The sequence below is a fragment of the Ptychodera flava genome, chromosome 22 (genome assembly GCF_041260155.1).
Source record: "Ptychodera flava strain L36383 chromosome 22, AS_Pfla_20210202, whole genome shotgun sequence".
Taxonomy (NCBI): Eukaryota; Metazoa; Hemichordata; class Enteropneusta; family Ptychoderidae; genus Ptychodera; species Ptychodera flava.
The window spans coordinates 27,978,892-27,998,745 of record NC_091949.1 but is presented as its reverse complement, the minus strand read 5'-3'; the positions used below and the strand labels follow the sequence as shown (position 1 = coordinate 27,998,745).

General features: G+C 36.0%; 2 protein-coding genes across 9 annotated transcripts in view; one reads left to right on the top strand and one right to left on the bottom strand.

Annotated features, from left to right (window-relative positions):
- LOC139123113 (uncharacterized) overlaps positions 1-18,336 on the bottom strand; it is a 34,225-nt gene extending 15,889 nt beyond the window's left edge. For 4 of the 8 annotated variants that reach the window (XR_011549591.1, XR_011549592.1, XR_011549590.1 and 1 more), the window contains exons 1-5: positions 4,511-4,902; positions 4,049-4,155; positions 3,446-3,535; positions 3,020-3,137; positions 423-581 (exon numbers count right to left, since the gene is read on the bottom strand). Coding sequence is in view for 1 of the 8 variants with exons in the window: in XM_070689126.1 (XP_070545227.1) it covers positions 423-581; positions 3,020-3,137; positions 3,446-3,535; positions 4,049-4,155; positions 4,511-4,786 (750 nt within the window). In the remaining 7 variants the exon portion in view is untranslated. Of the gene's footprint in view, positions 1-422; positions 582-3,019; positions 3,138-3,445; positions 3,536-4,048; positions 4,156-4,510; positions 4,930-5,869; positions 6,065-7,051; positions 7,209-7,603; positions 7,735-8,209; positions 8,330-8,524; positions 8,737-9,319; positions 9,405-9,763; positions 9,915-11,550; positions 11,758-16,145; positions 16,330-17,006 lie in introns of those variants that run through there. The other 4 variants (XR_011549594.1, XR_011549595.1, XR_011549593.1 and 1 more) reach the window with 4 other exon arrangements.
- Positions 12,131-16,843, top strand: LOC139123114 (uncharacterized). Its single transcript, XM_070689127.1, has 5 exons — positions 12,131-12,515; positions 15,077-15,151; positions 15,664-15,774; positions 15,999-16,124; positions 16,519-16,843. The coding sequence occupies exons 1-5, from the start codon at positions 12,315-12,317 to the stop codon at positions 16,729-16,731; spliced, it is 726 nt and encodes a 241-aa protein (XP_070545228.1). The 5' UTR covers positions 12,131-12,314; the 3' UTR covers positions 16,732-16,843.
- Positions 18,337-19,854: the final 1,518 nt, after the last annotated feature.

Sequence of the window (19,854 nt, the reverse complement as noted above, 5' to 3'; positions counted from 1 at the left end):
TTGCGTGCGTGTGTGTGATTGACCAACGCTGTTTGATGGCATCACATACACATTGTGAGTTGACATATCTGCTACATGATTTGGAGCAGTAAGTGTTGGTTCAAGACCTAGTGTGGTACATGAAACATTATTAATATGAACTGTAACATCAACTATCTCTCCTACCTCTGAGTTATGAAAGTATACACTGCCTTTAACTCTTATCCCGCTTAATTAACAAAAATTGTTTGATTTTTCTGAGTAACCAGTATCTTGTATTATAGAGTCATTATTATGTTAAGTGAATAACAGTAATTTGTATATATATACCGAGCAGTATCAAAGTAAGTCATTGCATTTGTCTGTTTGAACATTTTATTCAAGAGTAGATGTATTGTTTATTTGATACGTTAAAACATCAATCATAAATATTTATCAATTACCTCTGACAAAATTTGCCACAGTTTCCTCTGTTCCGCTGACAAAACATCATGTAACATGAACACAGCAACTTGTATCCATAATTTAAACTCTCGTCCTACAAATGACTTGTATGAGGTGATATTTGCCAGTCTGCTTGAGTGGGGCGTCCAATCATATGACTATGGCAAAAAGAAAGTGTAAACCTGTCAATTAGTACACACTACCATCCAACGATTACATTAACATTTTCCTCAAAACTGTCAATTAATTGATTGGTACTTAGTAGCCAAGCAGACTTGAGGTTTTTAATTGTGTCCCATCAGTAAATCATGCAACAACAATACAATAATTATACATCACCAGTCTTGATTGGGATCTAAAGCTACAATGTTATAAATACAGCAACTTTCATGATATCCTGGAGTTTCATTGTTTCATGTCAATGAATTAAACAGCACCCACAATTAGGGAAACAAGTCATCGTTGATGACACAGTCCCCGCTTGTCCATTTTGTTATAATCTTTGGTGTCTAGGTAGCTGTGATCTAGGTAGCTGACACTGATGCAACGAGTGCATCAGGCCTGTGACTTGCATAATAAAGTAATCTGAGGAACGTTCAATAAATGACTCATCTCTGCCGGTAATGACCACTGAAGGAACTTTTGATTACATCACACATAACGACGCCCTCGCTGCCTCTAGTGTCATGACGGCACATACTATACACATGGTTTGGTGGAATTTTAGAAATGGTATGGGATCGGGTATGTTGTTGTAATCAGCCATTTCCGACCATATAATGAAACATATTAATGTGCACAAGAATGCAGCCATAGTATTTTATCTTCGTATCACGTTTGAACAAAATCAGTCCATCGAGGGACAGTGACCTATGTTTATGTTTCAAAGACATAAAAAAATCACGCCAAAATTGAAATCAAATGGCTGTCTATTGACCATATGGATCATAGCACAAAATTAGTAGACATGTATATGTATGCCATTGTACTTTATCCTGTACCAAGTCTCAACAACATTGGTGAAGGAATATTTGCATATGATTAAGCCTAAAAGACATGAAAAAATCCAAAAATGACCATCTGGCAGCGATATTGGAAAAAATGACAATCTGGCAGCCATATTGGAACATGTCACGAAGTAAATTGACATGTACATGTATGCCATAGTGCTTGATCTTTGTGCCAAGTTTGGACAAAATGGGTGTAATGACCTTTGAATTACGCTTCAAAGACATGCAAAATTCCACCAAAATGGCAGTTCTGCAGCCATATTGGATCCTATCGCAAGGTTAATTGATACATGCATATGTATGCCATAGTGCTTTGCCTTTGTGCCAAGTTTGAACAAAATCGATTCAAGGATGTTTGAGTTATGGTTCAAAGACTTGAAAAAATTGCAAAAAAATGGCCGCCTGTCGACCACATTGGATCATATCACGAAATAAATTGGTGTTCATCTGAAGGGCATAATGTTTTGCTTTTGTGCCAAGTTTGAACATAATCGGTTCAAGGATGTTTGAGTTATGGTTCAAAGACACAAAAAATCGCAAACAAAATGGCTGCCTCGCGGCCATATTGGATCGTATCGCAAAATAATTTGACATGCATATGTAGGCCGTAGTGTTATGCCTTTGTGGCAAGTTTGAACATATTCTGTTCAAGGATGTCTGAGTTATGGTCCAAAGACATGGAAAATTGCAACAAAATGGCCGCCTCACGGCCATATTGAATCTTATCGCAAAATAAATCGATGCGCATCTGTAGGTCATAGTGCTATGCCTTTGTGCCAAGTTTGAACAAAATTGGTTCAGCAGTGTCTGAGAAACTGTTGATGACAGATGGATGGACGGACAAAGTGAGACGTATGTGCTTTGTATTTATTTTTCAACAAATCATTTTACCTCATTGTAAGCTCATCCATGTAAATTGCCACCAATGGCTGATTTTGGTTAGTCTAAAAATGCATTTCCTCTATGGTACATGATTTCTTTTTTAGTATGTGGACACACATAGAAACTCCAACCTATCTCTAAATTAGTGGCAGGTTGTCAAACATTAACCAATGTTAAAAAATCAGAGTGCTGCAATGCTTAAATTTTCCATCATATATGCAGTCAAACCTGTCTACAACAGCAAGTCTATAGACTTTCCAAAACTGTCATTTGTAGGCAGATGGCCTTCATACACAGGTCATTTAATGTACATGTAAATTGCACAGTGACTGTAACAAAATGACCACTACCATATACAAAAACTCCTTGGACACTAAAGCATCTTTGACTGCAGATACCTTTGTACATGTCCCTTTTCATGCCAGACAGTATTAAGACTAAGTTCCCCATCAGCCAAGTCAGTAAAAAGTGGTATTGAGCCAAAACATGACGTATTTTCACCCACTTGGCTTGGTCTGTTATAGCATCTTTAGTCAAAAAAAATCAAGTGTACAGTATCTATGTTTTCAACAGCCTTCAAATGTACAGCATTATGTTAAAATACACCATATGGAATATGTTGTGTTTCATTAATTTTAACCATCTTGACCTGGTGGTGAAATAGGGACTTGGCAGGAAAAGGGTTAAATCTTAATTCAACTTACCTTTAGTTTTAAATCTATGTTGTGTTTAGCATCATCTGATAAGGAATTGAATGTAAACGTAGTCATATCCCTCACAGTTCCCAGAAGAAGCGAATGGAGCCTTTCATACGGTGTGTCTCTGTGGTTATTATGAAAGAAATCTATGATAATGATGTAGTCCTAGCTGTAAACTAACTAGTGACTACAGTTTCAGCAACTGCTGGAATGTATTTTCCTTTGGGTATTTGCATTTTAATTGCCGTTTCTAAAAATGTCATCTTACGGGATGGCATGAAAATACTATACACTAAACACTCTTGCTGCATTGCATTGCTACAATATCATTTGCTGGTAGAAAAAATCCCTACTAAAAGTGATTTAGGAGAGTAAATATCACACCTGTAGCAAGGTATAATTGATATGCATCATCTAGTTAAAAATACTCACAAATTTCCTCTAAATGATATCAAGTTGCCTTCCATAAGAGGATTTTCTTTTTCGTTGACTCCATAACTTGTACGTAAGACTTTCTTCTCCCTGTATGATACAATATGAAAAAATTGTGAAAGTTGCATCTCAGCAGATGGATACATGGGCATGAGTGTTAGATCTGGCAGGATGTGATCAGAGTATTAACACAATATATTGCATAACACTATGTGAGGTTTACACATACAAACAACCACATGATCAATTTAAGTGAAAGATGACAGAGTCACCAGGCAAACGAAAGGTAAACAGATACAGATCTTTAAGGTAGACCGTTTACACACGCATGATCATCACACACGTTTTCTTCTAAAGTACACACAGAATCGTTGATAAGCCAGACATTAACGGTTCGGACTCATTTACAGATCATTGTGTGTGAGTGGTCAATTTGTATGCATGTGTGCAGTCAATTGACTTTCTATTTGCATGAAAAAGCTCATAAACTGGCACCCTGTGATGAACATGCAAGACTTGTAAACGGTCAACATGAAAGACCAGTAAAAACTGTGATGGCATACAATTTAGTACATCATGTCTATGACAATGAAGTTCACTTACTTTTCTGTATTTTGTGCCCTGATTTGTTGTATTGACTTCAATGTTTCACTCTTTATTCTTGGGTTTCCCACCTTCAAAGGGTCAGCCTCAATATCATTCCTATCAACCTGAAAAGGAAGGGGGAGGGTTTACTGTAACAGATGTGAACTTTAGGTGACTGGAGTAAAACATGATATGAAAATGATATTTGTTTCCTTTTTCATGTTAACCTTTTCAATCTCAACTCTTGTTGTGTTTGTTTTGCTAATTTTAGTGTCATACGTCAATTATTCATTGAAGAATGAGAACAAACACAACTAAATCCAAATTGACACATGTTATACAAAAGTCATGAAATCTTACCAATTAATCCTACGTGACTACTTCAATAGAACCATAGAGTGAACTTTTTGAATAAAGTTCACTCCCAAAGTTCTGTATGTACATATAGCAACATGATCAAGGATCTACAGGAACACTCACATCACATAATCGACAAAAAAGTCGGCTGCTGGTTCCAAGATGAGAAACTATCTCAGACTGCCGAACATTATCGCCAAGGATGACAAGCAGTGGTGATATTACAAGGACCTCACATCCCATGTATGCATCATAGGCAGTTGTACCATGTGTCTCCAGAATTTTTAACTCCCCAAGAAGAGGCTTAGTAAGCTCCATGGCGTCCACTGAGTCAGATGATGTATAGTAATGGATGTTTGATAGCTTGTTGTTTTCCTTATTTGGCAGACCAGCAAGCATTGATAACCAGACACTAAGTGGATGCCATTTATGTGTCAAATTGGCACCTACATCATCAGAGAATATGATCAGAGGTACCAAGACGACAGGCTTTCCACCACTTTTCTTTTTTATAGGGTGGCTTCTATGAGCTTGTCAATTGCCTGCAATGAAATCATACAGAAGAGTGGCATTACTGAGAGAGTAAGAAGTCTAGTGCCACTCATATGGCGAAATGACTAGCAAAACCGTCAGTCATTTGACGAAGTTATAAACAGTTTGGTGATTAACTTCGCTGATAGCATGGCCACTGTAAAACTGGACGTTGGAGCTCCCCTAGCCTGTTGTGATGTAAAATACAAGATACCACTTCCATACATTAAAGCCTATACTCAATAATTAGTTTATTGAAGCAATCACTCTTTCATGGGATCACTACTATTAGTGTCATGCAAACACGTATTCCATGCAGACAGTGTATTTTGGGGAACTGAAATCAGCTGCACTGATTTTCGTAAACCTAAAGAGACACCTTTATAAGGCGAAAACTATATACAAGAAAAATAATTTTGGTCTAACAGACAGTAGTCTTTTCCTTTGGTAATTGTGTAGATATGACAAATAAGTTGTCTTGACAGTAGTATATGGACTGATGTTATGCATGGTAATATTATCTCAATCTTGAACACAGGATGCCAATCGCAAACTCTCATTTACAACCCTCTGTAGCAACAGGGGAGCCCAGTGTCTAGTTTTGCAGTGGCCATGCTGTGAGCAAAATTAATTACCAAACTGTTTACAACTTTGTCAAATGACTGGCTGTTTTGCTAGTTATTTCGCCATATGAGTGGCATTAGACTTCTTACTCTCTCTGTAAAATGTGGTAAGAAAAATAATGTATGCACCCACAAGGTAACTTAAATCCCTGATGTTAGTCAAACATCAAAAGTATTGCCAGGTTCTCCACTATCAATTGTAACAGTAATCACCAAAACAACGGGGTTGACATAACAATTGTTATATGATGTCATATAACAATTATAAACTGATAACCACCAAAAAAAAAATATCACAAAGTTTGAATATATCTAATTCTGAGAATACCTCCATTGGAAGCCTCTGTAGTCCTGCTTCTCTTCTTACATATCCAATCTTTTGTCGTGTAATCTCCCCTTTGTAATGTTGTTTAAGATTTCCAATAAGTAGATGCTTGGTGCTAACAAATACAATCTTTCCATCTTCTTCCTCACAAGTTTTCACTTTACACATTAGGGTATCCTGACAATTAGACGTATCGCTCTAAAACATATAAAAAGATAGACAAACAAATTTTATGCCAACTCTATGTACGCAGGTTGAAATTTCTATTAACTCCTCTGATTATATGATTCTCTTCACCCGACTATATGCAATTATATTACCATGCCCTGTCCATTGCATTTTAATTGGTTGAGCTGAACCACGTGACTGCACAAAAATACACAGTAATGGTTTGTTTACATGCCCATGAATATGAATAATATCTTAAACATAGTAGCTTTACAGCTACAATGAAAACAGTGATTTGTACAAAGGTAATAATCAACCACAAATTAAAATGGAGCACTTGTGGGCAAAGTTTAGACACTTTTTAAAAAAATATTCAAATTTGCAAAATTTTTGAAGCACGCGCACTACTCACTGACAAATTCTGGGTGGGGTCTCATTGTTGTCCTCACAAGAAATTTTCATAAATTTTGGCAGTTTTGGGGTTCGTTGATAATATAAAGGAAATAACAGACTCCGCGCTGACCATTAACGTTTATTTATGTGCGCGGGCGAGAGGAAAGCAAAAACTGACGGGCTTGGCAAGCCTAGCCCATTAAGTTTTGGCTTTCCTCTTGCCCTTGCCCATAAAAAAACGTTTAAGCAATAAAAGCACACCCAGCCTTGGTATACCACTAGATTTTGACCATTTCATGACAAATATGCACGAGCGATAGCGAGTGCATATATGAAGTGAACTGGTCAAAATCGAATGGTATACCTTCGCTGGTGTGATTTATTGCTATCATGTCATAACAGTATATTGAAATTCTCGCATAGAACATCAAAAAAGGATTTGGGCTCTTGCCGAGAGCTCACACGTGTGCCAGCCAATATACCACTGTTCTTTTCGCGTCTCGACCAAGCAGATCACTGCATTTGTGCCATCAATATACTGGTATGATATAATAATGGTTAGCGCGTCGTCCATTAATTCTACATTGAAATATATCCAAATAGTGATAATGAGAGTATTCTTACCTCTACATAAAACTCCATGATGCAACATAATTGTATGTAATCACTAGCAGTTTCTGCATAGACAAAATCACCAATATAATAATCTACATTTCCCACACGGACCATCGGTGATAGGAAATTGTGGTTCTGACTCCATTTGTTTGCATGGTACAACTCACTGTAATGTAATGTTAAATTAAATTGAAAAGTTAGGACAATATAATACTGATTGTCAATATGGTGATCAAGTTCAATGCTCATTACCCGTGATACTGCATAATGCCCTTTTGAAAACTACTGTACGTTTAAACAGAATAATCTGATTAAGATTCTTGACTTTTTTACAGGCATTCTCAACAAATTACACATTAATGAACATGTAACTCTAACTACATGATTATATAATAACAGTATAAAGAATGTACATGTGGTAACTGAACATCAATAATCTCAGAAATATTTAAGTACAATGTATGGTTTAAGATGTATCTGACATTTTACAAAAAAATCATTTTGTCAATCGTTGACAACATCTACATTACTACATAATACACTAAAAAAATCAGTACTTACCTTATTTCACCTGTGGTTGACTTTTCATGTACCCGATGCAAGTTTTCAGCAATGCAGGGAATAGCCATACACATTCGAATTTGCTGGATGATTGAAAGATGATAGAACTCTTGGCCTGAATTGGTTGTATACTGATGATGTTAAAAAAGAACAGAACCTTCGTTAATCAAATCACTGTAATCCATAAATTCTTTTTCAGTATTGTCTATTTCTCAAAACTGTCAATTCAGTGACACAAATATTAAATTTTGTTGTGCCAATCAGAACAGTTTCCTTGAAGAGATGATTTGATAAACAGAAAGAGTAGATAAAATCCTACAACTTTAACTCTTGTATTTCCCTATTCAAACTATCCATGTATCCAATTTGATGTGCAAATCCCTACTATACATTGGATGCTCATACTACATAAATTTGATGCACTTTAAAAAAGTTGATTTGGCAACACTATGCACAGTTGCATGTACAATATACATCACACAAGTTTTCTTCGGAAGTACATACCGAACTTACTGTCTGCCTTATCAACAAAATGTGAGTATATTGAAGTAGGTAACGTATGATGAACAGAAAATGTTCACATCTGATTTAATCTGGTGTATGTACCTTACTTGGTGGAATGTAACCAGGAAGATTGTTCACCAACTTTTTAACATGTTTCAATGATGGGATGGTAGGATCTCTCTTCTTTAGTAAATACCAGATGTATTTCAGTGTAGTTGTACCCTGTCAAAAGAAATAAACAAAATAGAACATGTATATCCATTTTGACATCAGTCATGACTGATACTAAAATAAAACCAGGGTAAATGTAAACTTCACCACTTCTGACTATCAGAACTAAAAGTTTAAATGTATGAAAATGTACAGATGTTACTTTGACTAGATTTGTTCATTAATGAAATTATTAAATACACTTACCACTGGATGTGGACCATAGACAAGTAGAGCCAATTCCACTTCTGCTGAACTTTTAAATGGATAAAAAGCACTATCATGATTAGTGTTGCTTTCATCCTCACTAGATTCATCTTGGTCATCGTTATCGTCATCATCACCATCATCATCATCATTATCCATATTACCCTGTAATACATCTGCACATCCAGTCTGTTGATCATGAGTCGTTGCAACTGCACAAGGTGGAGACATACATTTTAAGAATAACATATCATTGTTTTACACACGATACTTCACAGTGACTATACAGTTAAATACGTCATTTTGAATCCCACTGTTGTGGAAGTTGCTCCTGCGATCTTCTTATTCTGTTGCGAAAGGCTGTCAGTTTTGCTGATATACCGGTACTACAGCTGAAATGTCAAGTACTTTGTTGAGGCAGCATTTGATTGATGTTCATGGGTTCATGAAGCATGAAAACATGTCAAACATATTTATTTAGTGCTTCAGATGGATTTTTTGTGGAGTTTTGTCTTTTACGCTGTTAACCTTTTCTATTCAAATCAGATATGTTTATCATAGCTGCAGTGTTCCTTTTATACCCGTAGTCCAGAACATTATTGAAATTCAACAAATTTCCTGATGATTAGAATACTTATGAAAAACCCTATAGGCTACGAGAAACAAACAGTTTGTACGGTACATGGTGTTTGAATCAAATCCTAATGATTTTGCATTCTGCAGTCGAAAATGCAAATTGGATCAGTTGCAAGTCTTTTTTCTAATATAAACAATATGTACTGCACATTAACTTACACTTCCATGATTCTATTCCACTGCAACTAACCAGTGTTTCTTGAGAATCCTGAGACGTACACGTTATCATGGGTGATCCATCTTCCTAAAAATTGCAAAAAAAATATGTTGCAGTGGATAAATTAACCAAATCGTGCAAGCAATACGCACACTCTAGGAAAAGACTGACTGTATATTGTACCTTGCTGATATGAATTATTCTTCCCTTCATGAAAATATATTATATTTATGCATGCATTAAACAGTACAGGTCCTCTTCATATATATTATTGCTATATTATAATATTAAACACACTTTTATCAAATCGCCTATAATGTGAAAGATTATGTCATCAGTTACACCATGGACACTGACCAGTCAATATAGACTATTTTTGGACATAAGGGAATTTTTGGACATCAAGTAATTAAGTCAAAGTTCTACTCAAACTTCTATGCACTTACACTGTCTTGACTTTCCAGAAGCAGTTCTTTTTCAACTGCTTGCCGCTTCACTTCAACTAGATGATTGGTACTTTTAAGGTGTCTTTTGAGATTAAATACTCTACGAAAATCTTTTCCACATGTTTCACAAACAGTGTCCTGTGTGTCCATTCTAAAAGATAAAAATAGGCACTTGTTAGCCAGGTAATTAAAATTATTCTGTCTTGTAATAATAGTATGGCTGTAGCAGCTCTCCATCCATGTAAGTAACAAACTTTGTAGATTTATTGTAACCACAGGGGACCCAGAAGTCTGATTGTTCTTGTTGTTGTGTGTATTGTTGTTTTTTGTTTATTAGTCATGTTGTTGTTGTTGTTATAATTGTTGACAACAAAATTCAAAAAAAGTAACTATTATATTGTTGTTATTTCAAACGTAATGTAGATGTCCTAAGAATCGCTACAATTACATGGACGCTATCATTATTTGACCCAATACAACTCTCTCCAAAACTAGAGAGTTAACATTCGGAGAGAGTTGCATTGGTTCAAATAATGATAGTGTCCTAGTAGTGATTCTTACTCTTAGGACATCAACATTGCGTTTGAAACAACAACACTATACTATAGTTATGTTCGTTGAATTTTATTGGTCAACAACAATGACAACAACAACAACAAAGCTAATAAACATAAACAACAATGGAAACAACAACTTCCAGACTTCTGGGTCCCCTGTTATTTAACAAATCAACACTTTGTTTCTTGTTCTTCACCATATCAATAACATATAAAACGTAACATGGGCCAGGTCCATGTATACATTTCGTTAATGATATCTCTAACCTAGAAGTTTGACCCGTCGCTCGGAGATGCTCCCCTGTCTTACTATAAACTTTCTACGGTCCATAGACACTTGCTACAGGGTCCATGCTCTGAACATGGAGGTAGGAAGCCCCCCTTCATGCTCTGAACTACTAAGCATACGGGCCAGATCACGGTCCTGGCTAGCCCTGCGTATATGTCTGTGTGTTCCCGGCGTTATACGCCGTATAACGCCGGGAACACACAGACCTGTCAGACTTTGTACGCAGAGCCACAGGCTTCGGCTTCGGCCTCACAGTGCGGTGTCCGTCACTTCCCATCTTACGACGATCTAGGAAACGTTCCGTAAGCCTGTGCGCAGAGCCGGCTAGGTCCTGGCCAGATCTGTTCTATTTTTGTACATCCATGATTAGTTCATTAGATACTTAGGGTCTATGGTTTAACCGTAGACACAATATTGTTACTAGGCAGCGTTTGCTCTTTCGGTGCTCCATAATTTAATTAATGACGGAACGCTTCCGTCCAGCGTTCTGATTGCATGCATTGACGTCGCTATACGACTGTTTCACGTAGAGTAAGTTATCGTACATAGTTTACCATTTCTTGCGTGGAAATACACGCAGAGCCGTATTTCCGTGGCCCGATGACAAAGGTATCGAGTATCGATAGCATAATCAAAATCAAATAGTATTAGATCAAACTGACATCAAATTTATAATTTTAGGTATGATAACTAGTTATAAAACCTTACTTTTTCAAAAACAAATCAAATTTGATCAGTAATTCTGACTCACAAAAAGTAAAAAAGTAATCCGATCGTTCCATCAAAACTTGCGGAATGAACGTTAATACATTTCTCGTACGCAATGCGATTTTCTTTTCATCAGCATTCACGACAGTCATATTTATACATGTAAATAATCGACAAATGAAATATTTAGAAAAAAACTTTTAACTTTTTTGAAAGTCTCTACCGATACTTACCTGAGATTTACTGTACATACGGCTCGGTCGACTGGTCTGTTCAGGGCGCAGACGACACTGCAATATCTAACCAGCTAGAGCCCGGAACACAATCACGTGATCACCTGAGTTGGGAGAATTTGCAATCGTTCTTCCTCGGGAAACTCATATTCGTACGTTCTGCACAACGCTGTCTTATTTCTTTTGCTGTCAGTCTCATCAGATTATCTGTGAAATGTATATTTTATGCAATTGTTAAGATAAAAGTTATGATTGTGATTCGCGTTGAGAATTTTACTTCACTCACTGGCGATAGTCTCTTACAACCTCTAGGCAGAACATTATACCCGGCCGGCCCGGGTCATGCAGGCAGGGCATGGGGCAAGGTTCATGAGATATCTTAGCCAATCATAACACCGGCAAAACGTTTCATTCATAAATTTCACGCCCTTCGTTTCTGCTGTCGGTGGTTACTAGTATTTCTTTTCGTAAATTTAGGATTCAGAAATTATATTTTATATGAATTCATGACACGACAACCACATATTGCGGGTACAACATTACAAATAATCAAGAATAAAAATATTAACCGGTGTTTTACAATCGTGAATCTGTCTTTTGGCGGCCGTACATTTTGACACGGTCCCTCCACAATGACTTTGACGACAACTTCATTGAACGACGGACGCGGCGCGAAAACACGTACACATTAAGTTTTGACTTTCCCGAACAGTAAAGCAGTCGCATCAACTTCGTGCAGAGCTTTAAGTCAAAGGGCCAAGAAAATGGCATCAGAACCCAATACCACAGCCAGAATCCTTGGGTATCTGCACAATCTAAACACAAGATTAATCGTCGTTGAAAGGCGTTTACATACTTTGGATGATAAAATCGACAACGTCAGCGACCAGCTTGGCAATGCTATTGCTTTGTTGCGCAAAGACAAACTGGAAAACTTCAAAGTTGGACGCGGCACAGTCTTAGAAGTAAGTGTTAAAATTTTCGTTATTTATTTGAGAGTTTTCTTTCTTTTTATCATATGACATCACAACACCACATTTTTCTATTTGAATATTGATGTGTAAAAATTCTATTCATAAACCAAAGCTTATAATAAATATTGGGAGGCTTTAGGAAACATATTGTTTCCCACGTACTCACTATGGGATGTGCTAGCCCAGTCCACCAAACCCTAATTTTTCACTTGCTTAAAAGGAAATCTCGCAGGATTAGGAAAACAACTCAAATTCACATAAATTTTACAAATTTTTGGAACTATGGCTAAAAAATGCAGGCAAAATTTTTTGTCCTGACCTACCCTAACTCTGAAGGATGTATTGTAAATTGTATTGATGTTTTGTTCTTGCTATACTGCACTTTCTGAAGTGTGTTGTTATGCAATAAAGTGATTACAAAGTAATTACAAAGTGATTATATACAGGAGAGGCAAAATTTAACTCAGTCGTAATATGTTTGAAAGAGACCAAGTTTACCATACATGCATAACTTTGAATGTTGAATGGTTATTGTAGCCTATAACAAGGTGAAAGCCAATCTCATGCTACATTCGTGTATTTAATTTGAAGGCTTCCATGAAACAAAAGTACCATCAAGGAGACACAACATGCTCACATCAAGTTTGAAGAGTGACAAAAGCAAGGTCTACAACCTGCATATCAACTTCTATAACAAAGGGACAAGCAGATCCTAAATACATAAGCAAATGTCAACAAAAAAGTCAGCAAGAGAAGGCCTTATCTGAGCTTTGTTTTCTGGATCAAATTTTCCTACAAATTGTTAACAAATATGAAAAAAAAAATATGTTCACAGCCTTCAAAACTGTCTCACAACATATTTTTGGTTGGTATAGGTCATTTTAAGGTCATAAACTGTGAAATTTACCTAAAATATACAAATTTTGATTTTTCCCAACACTTTAAGGTAGTACGCTACCATTCTATACAGGAGAGCGCCCTCTTTTGTCCAGAAGATGTACATGTTCCTTTTAGTCTACCTAACCTTGTGAGCGTGAATAACAGGACAAAATGGCAAAAAATCATGCTAGTGACCTCATAATATTCTTTCAGAAGTTTTTATGAATCAAAACAACCGAAATTATATTTTGCACTGAAAAATCGACAGTTATTTTTATTTTGAAAGATCAGTAGAGAAAAATTAACAATTGTAGCTCTGACATAATATCAGTAAGCTAGAGGGTCAAATCTCAGGTCTAACAAAATTCACCTTTTTCCGTCACTTTTTGCTGTTTAGTAAGAAAATTTGCGTGGTGACCCCAACTTTTTTTGCTTCTAAATCAAAGAACACTGTCTGTTTGAGAGATATTGCTGTACTTTTTAACATTTTGAAAATTATTTTTTTGCATTTATATGAAGTTTATATTTAAAAAAAGACTAATTTTACAGTTAAATGATAAATTTAGGGTCTAATATTTAATTTTAAGACAAGACATCACAAATTTTAGTTGATTGTCCTAATTCAGCTGTCCTGGCAATGCAAAATGTGGTATGCACACTGGGATCTGTTAATCGTTTGCGATAAAATAAAGATTCTGCTGGTAAGGGCAAATTTCGCAAAATTTGAGATTTAGTGGTTTTCTGTCAATTTTGGCATGCATTTTTTCAAAAATTTTGCATGGGTACCCCGTATTTTTTTCATATCTTTGCAATGTACACATAAAGACTATTTCAGAAAAGTCAACTTCAAGAATGTCCCACATTTTTTGGAATGGTAGCGTACCTCCTTAAGCAGTAAATATTTATCTAATAACATCCCTCGGGACTTTAATACCAGATTACAAAGCTATAAGACAAGTAAGTAATTTTGAGAAAAGGTTTTCTTGACCAAAAATGACAAAATTGTCTTTAAAAATACAAATTTGTACATTTCAGGACAATTTCAACATATCTAACTAGTGTCATCCCTGGGAATCTGCATACCAAATATAAAAACTGACTGTCAAGTGGCTTTAAAAAGAAAATATTTTTTACGATTTTTGGACCAAAAATGACAAAGATTGCCTAAAAGCAGTAATTTTTCCAATTTTGTCTTCATTTCAACAAATTAGAATGGTAACACCCTTGCAAATATCCAATCCAAATTTGAGAACAATTGGTCCAGCGGTTTCAGAGAACAAGAATTTTTAACATAAAGTCAGAAAAAAAAACCCCCAAAATTCAGCAAAAATACAAAATTCAAGACATCTTCACAATATTCATAAAACTGTATAAGGTCCACCTAAGGTACTTGCACACTAATTTTCAAAGCAATCAAAACAGTGGCTTTTGAGTTATTAATTCTTGAACATTTTGACATTTTTGAAGCTCATTTGCATAATTTGGCAATGCAACTTCATTTGAACAAATCCCTTCTATAGCCCAGGATGCATCCACACATACATACACACATATACATGCAGATGCCACTGACTTCAGCTTATATGATAACCTCACATTTTATACAAAATGTGAGAGCAACAAACAAGTTCTGATATAAACTTTTAGAGACTATTTCAATCATTTCTACACAGGATAAACTTCTTCGAGTATCAGGGAAGCAGTACTTCCACTCTCCTAATAGGACTGTTTCCAGTAAACGTGCCAGGGTAAGGTATTTTTACGGTATTTCTTTTTTGTAAATGATTTCTGATTACCCGGTACTCTGTAGCCATGTTTTTCTTTTCAAATTAATTGAACACCAAGATTAAGCTGAATGATATTTCTGATCTTTGTTATTTCATAAACACAAACCATAAAGAAAAAGATAATATGCCAAGTATCACTATCTGTGCATCTTTAGCCTTTTCAAAAATTTAGTCCTCTTCAATGAAAATACAATTTTGAGTGAGAAAACTGTCCCTTTTTACAATACATTAAATGCCATTAGAGATTTCAATATTAAAGCCGCAGTACCATTAACTGTAACTTTTGAATAACATATATCTGACCCAGTAAAAAAACCAAGCCAGATTCTGTTGAACCCACACTTAACGTCAAATAGAGACGATCTATTTCTACTGACACACACGAAACATTAAAAGTATTATGGCTTTAAAATTATATAATTTGATTTTTGTTCTGGAAAATAATTCTATTGCGTATGTGGTCATGTTTTCAGGAACTAATTAAGGCCTCTCTCACGCAAAGAGAGTATGAGGGAAGAGAGGAGAAATTGGTCTCCTGGATCAAAGAGAAATTTTGTCAATGGAGACAAGAAGAGCGAAGAAAGGTATTATTACATTAATTTTCATGTTATTAGTTTTATCTTACTCACCACATTTTGTCAAGAAGAAAATCAGTCGCTTCACAAAGTTATGTCATGTAATAGTTAAATCTCAGCAAGAATGGCAAGAATAAAATAGAATAACTTTGGACTCCTTTAGGTTACTACTAGTACTGACCATTTTACAACCTAGAACTAACATATATTTTTTAATTAAACATTTCTGGCAGATCCTAGCAAAAGACAATGGCATGACAAAATATGGGACAATGGACACAGAATCACTTGTCATATCAATGTGCCGCAACAAGAGAATAAAACATGACACGGTCAGCATGTCAGAGGTTGCACTGATGGTAAGCTTAAATGCACTGTACCTTTTGTTTTCTGTAGTTAGACTATACTCTCCGCATTGTTGGTTATCTTACATGGGACTGCCAGTAATGAAGGCTAATGTGTGGACTACATGATTTCTTTGTCTAATATAAAAGGGGTATAGGAATTAGAGCTTTGTTGTCTTACAGAAATCAAAATCACATTTAAAGAATTTCATTTTCTTAACATCATCAAATTTGGGAGAAGTGCAGAATTGCACGACTGAGAAAAAAACAAAACATAAATTTCATAATTGTGTGGTGATCTATCTTTATGGTAATACTCATTCCAAACGATCGATTTCAAAAATTAAAAAGACATAAATTTGTACACCTTTTCCTAATGTGCTTTTTATAACTTACATTTCCTTTACAGAGAAAATTTGCTCGTTCAGCTTATAAAGAAGAAGACGGTGATTTTTTCCATCAATTTAAATTATTTCGTACGGCAGAAAACATAATAGAAATTAATAATGATAAGAGGGAACAAATAATCGCCGAAGACAAACAAATCGATTACTCGGCAGGTGGCTTCTTTCGCGAGGAAAATGACAGTCAGCTGTCACCAACGTTTCCTCATCCATTGTAACTAGTAATTGAAATAAATCAAATCAAATTAAATTTGAAACGTTTAATCTGTGTTGCATGCAAAAATATTTTAAAAAATCATTTTCGGATATGTTTATATTATATAGCTTTCATTGAAGAATTGTTATTTCAATTGAATAAATTCACTGTTTTGATGCTTTTGATTGTAATTTTATAATAAAACACTACAACAGTAGATCATTGTTTCTCTCTATATCACAAATTGTATTTGTCATTGTTGCATGAAGCCATAATGTGATTGTATGAATTACTCACCTCATAATCAGCTACTTGGCATGATTCATCGGTCTTCTCTGATGCAATAATTGTAGCCTGTATAGAAGGTTCATTTTGGATTTGACGATAAAACGACCCCTACGGATTGTAGCTCTGCATGGCAGGGCTGTGTGTTACCAGGCCGTATAACGCCGGTAACACACAGCCCTGCCATGCATTGCTGCGAATCCGTAGCCTCTACCACTCGGGTAGGTTGGTCATTGGAGTGGTAGCAGAACACGTCAAGGAGTGGCAGGGCTCGTTTTCGCAGCAATGCCATGCAGAGCTACTACGGATTGCAGCTACACTGCCACTGGTCTCTTCTTTGTATCCAATATTCTGCCCCTGGTCAGTTGAATGAACAATCGCGCTGCTTCTATGCTTTCACAGATTCATCATCACCGAACATAAACATTGGTCACTGGACGCGTACTGAACCCTGGTGAATGTGCCTGACATGATATTGACACTGGCCTGGTGCCTAATTTCCGACATTTGTGCAAGCTAATCTGGACTGTTCCGTATGACTGGGCGACCATACTTTTGTGTTTCATATAGGGGAAGTTGGGGAGTTCAAGATTGGAAGAAAACAAACAAACACACAATGCACCTTACTCCAAAGTATGCAACGTAGATTTGGTGCTGTAAAAATACACAGCAAATCAAACAAAGTTGTAAGATGTAAGACGTCTTGGCTAACATGGTTTATTTTCAAACTGACATGATACAAGTAGTTTCAAATTCGTACAAAAAGTACACCGGGGCAGCATCAGTACACAGTGGGCCTACCATTGGATAAATTTACTGTGCTAGGGGGTCATAACGTGGTTCCTTCTGTGTACGCGGTTGGAGGCCATATAACCTGATAACGCCGGTAACACACAGCCTAGCCCTCGCACGCAGAGAAATGGCTGGTGAAGTGATGTGTGTTGAGGTGTTACATAACTGTGAAAAAAAGGACTGGTACAGTGATGTGTATTGATGTGTTGCTTGACTTTGTAAAATAGACTGGTACAGTGATGTGTGCTAGGCTAGTACTGGGTTGTGGCAAATAACGCTGTGACAGTGAATGATATGAGAGATCCTAGTACTGAGATGTAAAGTAAATCCCTGTAACAGCCCATTATTCACTGCCATTCCACAGGGATATGCACATCAGTGGCACATGCCTGTGGATCACAGCTATGTCTCTGCAATGTTTGTCAAAACACAACAACAGACAAAGTTTTCACAAACTAGTACAGGGTCTGTCACTCCACAGGGCTGTTACAGGACTTTTTACAACTGTGTACCATGTCTTTGAATGTCACAGGGCTGTGGGGGTTCTCCTGTGTAGTGTTAAGCATTTATCTATATACCATTCTCGTTTTCATAATAAAGAAGAGTATAACACAAGGTACGGAAAATTTCAGCTAAAATTGCGCTAATTGGTAGGCTATAATGGCGGTAGTGCTGTTGTAATCTCTGATTAAGCTGCTGCTATTCTATCTAATTATAAAATATTCATGGCAAATGCGTGTATCACACGAGTAGCGTTCATCTACACCAACGACTTATTCTATAATGATTATCAAGACCAACGTTATTTCGAATCGATCTGCATCGAAAGTCTTACTTGGAATACTTTTGACCGTATTGACTAGACCAGACAAAATGAAATGTTTTCTATCCTTCCATTGGTCTACATTTTAGACTAGAAATCTGTGCTTGTAATTGAGCTTTTGAAGTCTGCAGTCTTCGCGAGGTTGACTTTACTCCGCTGCTGGGATGTGCCCATGCAAACATACCCGTCGTTCATTCATTCAAATGTTTGAGTCAACCTACATGTGCGCAGACTTAATTTAAAATTATGACTGACAACTTAATACTGAAATTCAGATGAGTATTTTACTGCGTCTATAATAAAAGAAGACATCGTTGCTAATGCTTTACAAAAGTCAAGTTTGAAGACGTTTAGTGGTTCTGTTTGCCGAGGTTAATCTCTCAGATTTTCTCCGTTCACTTTTAGATTACATTATAGATTATAAGTATAGAGCTGCCGTTCTCTCCAAATGACTTATTCTTCAGTATCAGAAAGTCTCCACTCAGCCAACGACTATAAAAATCTCCGGAAATAAAGGGACTTTACGAAAAAGATTTTTTTATCAGACCCCTAGATCTTTACAATGTAAGTTACAATTTTTCGACCCTCAATCTCTTTGAAGTCGACGTCCCTCTTCTTGGTGCCAAAGTCAAAATATGGCCTAAATTCTATAGTTTATGTAGTGTTTCCCTATGACGTACTCAAAATTTAGCGTTTTAATTTGGACATAGATAGATAGATAGATAGATAGATAGATAGATAGATAGATAGATAGATAGATAGATAGATAGATAGATAGATAGATAGATAGATAGATAGATAGATAGATAGATAGATACATGCATGCATGCATGCATGCATGCATACATACATACATACATACATACATACATACATACATACATACATACATACATACATACATACATACATACATACATACATACATACATACATACATACATACATACACATACAAACATACATACATACATACATACATACATAGATACATACATACATACATACATACATACATACATACATACATACATACATACATACATACATACATACATACATACATACATACATACATACATACATACATACATACAGACAGACAGACAGACAGACAGATAGTAATATTCATACTATATTCATACTATAAATATTATTTTTTTCAACAAATGAGGTTATGAACTCTGCCATAACCTTGACTTCTGATGTTGCTAAGCGACAGTCACTAACCATTTTAGTGGCCAA